This window comes from Melospiza georgiana, chromosome 5, assembly GCF_028018845.1.
Source record: "Melospiza georgiana isolate bMelGeo1 chromosome 5, bMelGeo1.pri, whole genome shotgun sequence".
NCBI classification, from domain to species: Eukaryota; Metazoa; Chordata; class Aves; order Passeriformes; family Passerellidae; genus Melospiza; species Melospiza georgiana.
The window spans coordinates 27,627,811-27,631,394 of NC_080434.1; the positions used below are offsets into that span (position 1 = coordinate 27,627,811).

General features: G+C 47.7%; 1 protein-coding gene across 1 annotated transcript; it reads right to left on the reverse strand.

Moving 5' to 3' along the window:
• Window positions 1-329: 329 nt before the first annotated feature.
• On the reverse strand, window positions 330-1,647 carry PRPF31 (pre-mRNA processing factor 31). Its single transcript, XM_058025152.1, is given in 5 exon segments — window positions 330-943; window positions 946-1,164; window positions 1,167-1,330; window positions 1,332-1,502; window positions 1,643-1,647. Coding segments are annotated over 5 exon segments (1,173 nt in total).
• Between the last annotated feature and the right edge of the window lie 1,937 nt (window positions 1,648-3,584).

Sequence of the window (3,584 nt, forward strand, 5' to 3'; positions counted from 1 at the left end):
CAAGTTCTCAGATTTATTATGATATTAAAAAGAAAAGATAGACTAAAACTATACTAAAGAAAGAGAAAGGAGATATCAGAAGCCTGGACAAGAATGATAATAAAAACTTGACTGATCAGAGAGTCTGACACAGCTGGACTGGGATTTGTCATTAAGTAAAAACAATTCATATGGAACCAATCAAAGATGCACCTGTTGGTAAACAACCTCCAAACCACATTCCAAGCAATCAGATAATTATTGTTTTCATTTTATTTCTGAGGCTTCTCAGCTTCTCAGGAGAAAAATCCTGGTGAAGGGGTTTTTCATAAAATATCAGGGTGACACCCTCAATCTCCCCAAGATGCTCCAACCACAAATTCTAATATTTCTAAAAATTTGGCAAAGTGACACTGGGGGGGAATCCTTGGGGATTTGGGGATCCCATTTTTGTTCCCCTTCACCTTGACAAACGTGGCCATGAAGGAGAAATATTTCTGGTTGGTCTCAGCCACTTTCTTCCTGGCTGCTTGTAGGTTCACAATCTCCAACTCCTGAAGGGGGGTGAAGGCCATGCTCGAGGCCATACCTGAGCTGTGGTCCTGGATTGTGGCTTTTCCCCTGTGGATGACACTCTGCTTCTGCAGGGTCCTCTGCAGGGCTTTCCTGATCTGGGCCTTGGTGGCCTCGTTGACCTGAGTCTGGCGCAGGTGGCCACCACTGGCCTTGCCCAGGTGGCCCAGGCTAAACCCGAGCTCTTCCTGGTAGATGTCCTCCTCCACCTCCCCAAAGCTCATTCTGTTGGCCTCTTCCCTCAGCCCCAAGCGTTCCTTCAGCTTCCGCTACCATTGGCCCTTCCCCTCTCCCTCAGCCCATCCAGCAGCGCTGGCAGTGGCTTCAGCGGGGCGGGGCTCCTGCCATTTGTCCAACTTGCACTCAATCCCCTCCCTCAGCTTGTACCCTGCCTTCCTGTCCTGCTCTCATGGCAGCTGTCCCCGCTGGCTGCCAGCGTGCACTTGGCCGCCATGAGCTGTGCCTCCTTCCTCCTCAAATCCAGCGGCCGGGCCTGGGCAATGTTGCTGTGGTGGATGAAGCTGGTGTGAGGCAGGACAGAGGTGGAGGAGAAGCTCCCAGCAGGAGGATGTTGCAGCTTGGAAAGCAGGGTCAGGCCCCCTGCCACCCCCTGATCTTGGCAGCCACGGAGTCCCCGAGGATGAGGGAGAGGTTGGGAGTGATGAAGGGCACCCGGGACTCCACGTACTCATAGATGCACAGCTTGGCCCAGCACAGGGCCAGCGCCAAGTCACATGTGTCCTCAATCCTGCCCAGCTCCTCTGATAGTTGCTGCCCCCCTTGCCACCATGCTGACCACCATGATGGTGGTGTTGGTCAAGATCTGCTGCGCGTTCTCGTTCTTGCATTTATCCAGGGAACTCTTCAATTCCTTGATGGTTCGAATGTAATCTGGGGCGTTGGGCACCAGCAACTCCAGCTCTAGGGAATGTTTGGAATATTTTTCTGGGCTATGTGTGGATGAAATGATTTCTGATGCCAGAAAAAGTAATGCCTTGATTCTCTAAGACTAAAAATATTGTTGGAGGGCTTTTGGTTTTCCTGCAGTTTCAGTGATACTAGGGAGGTACAGCCTTCCTGAACAGCCTACCACATGTTTCCTCCTTGAACTTGTTACTTTACCCCAAAGTTCACGCCTGTGTAGACTGTTTATCTTGTCTGAACCTGGAGCCAAGGTCTCTGGGCTCTGCAACAAACCTGTTGCCCAAACTTAGTAGAGACTTTAAGACTCTTTTCGAAGATGTTAATGGCTGTACCTTCACCCATCAAATTGTTTGTAAAGACATTAGCTTTCCTCTCACTTCTGACTGCATCACCCCTTGTGCTCCTAATTGGTGGGTTTTGACAATTATGCTGATTTACTAAACTTGTAAAACTGTGTGCACTCCTGTGAGGGGTGGACATCTATGGACATTTTTCCATAACTGCTTCTGGAGGCCTTCAATGAAGACCAGCTTCCATATTACCTTTGACACTAACATAACTTGAAGTGTGTGTTGTTTCATTTCTAGGTTGTAGAAGGCATCAGGTCCAGAAAACTTCCCAAGAGACATCTGGGAGACACTTTGTTCTGTCCATTTGAGATATAGGCTCTGAGACCTATGACAGCTGGGCATCTTACGTGAAAGCTGGTGGAATTAGGAGCTAAATGAGCTTTTGGGAAGTTAATTAATTAGTAACACATTTTCTGAATAGTTAATGCAAGTGAATTGAATAGTATGTGTAAGGGTGGCATGACTGGCCCTTAACTAAAATAGCAGTGGGGAAAGGCAGTATTTATAGCCATGATCTGAGGGTTTCATTGTCCAATTGCCTCTGTATCCCAAATTATTCCTTGAAGACCTTCTGAAGACAGCTGTTGAGGGAAGGATGAATGTTTCCAGAGCTGTGCTATGCAAGAGATTCATAAGCTGCCTCAGCTGACTTCCAGTTAGTTCTCACTGTGGTCTCAAGCAGACTTGGCACAGGATATGGGTGGCTGATGGGAAAAGGCAGCACATCTGTCTGCTGCTGACTTTAACCCTTGAAGCTGTTTGTTTTTGATGGAATATGAGACCCCTGGCACATCAAATCCGTGTTTGCTTTCCCAGAACACAGGGAAGCTAGCTCCCTGGCAATTGTTACGGTTTCATTAACATCTGAGATTTTTATGGGGCAGAACATTTTGTGCCATTTTTGCTGCCACTTGATATCCTGGTGATGGGACTGAAAAAAAAACCTGATCTGTTTGTGTGTACACATGCCCTGTCCTAAATGGGGGATTGCAAGGATTATTTCCTTCATTATGGAAACTGGCCACTAAGAAACACCTATCAAAAGGAGCACTGCTGTAAATGCTCTCTCAAATGCTCCACCTGTGCAGCTCTCTGGGGGTTCTCTCTAAAACAGGCAGAGCTGGTGTTGGAATAACACTCAGGCTCCTCCCTGGTCCTTCCAGAGGAATTACTGTAGTCTCCCCCCTAAACAGAGGTCAGACCAAGTGAAATCCACAAGAGGATTATTAATGCCACCTGCCAGGACAGAGCAGAAGAAAAGAACAGAGGAGACAAAAGGCCACAAAATCCCCTCACATGAACTTGTCAGGCCCATGAATGAAACAGCTCAGCCTCCTGACACTTCTCTGCCCAAGTGTAATGTTTTCACTTGTTCCAGCTTCCTGGAATAGCTGCACGACAGAGTGACCAGAGAGATGACCTCTGTCTGGATTCCCAGAGGGCCCATAAAAAATGCAGACCTAGTGGGACATGCTTTATAGGACTTTTGGCTGGTGAGCTCATTAGGTGAGGAGCTGGAGGACTGGAGGTGGCTGCCACCCACTGTTTGCTGGTCATTCTCCCACCCTTCACCTTCTGCCTGAAGATTTCCACATCAGATGCTATGGGAGCGCTCTAAAGCTCAGAGATTTTTTTTTTGGCTGTGCTAATGCAAAGTTGCTTGAGCACTGTATGCTATGTATTGAAAACTGCTGTATACCAGTTCAGGGACTTGTTTTTTGGCTTGAGTTTCAGATCTGTTTGCTTACAAGGGATAGA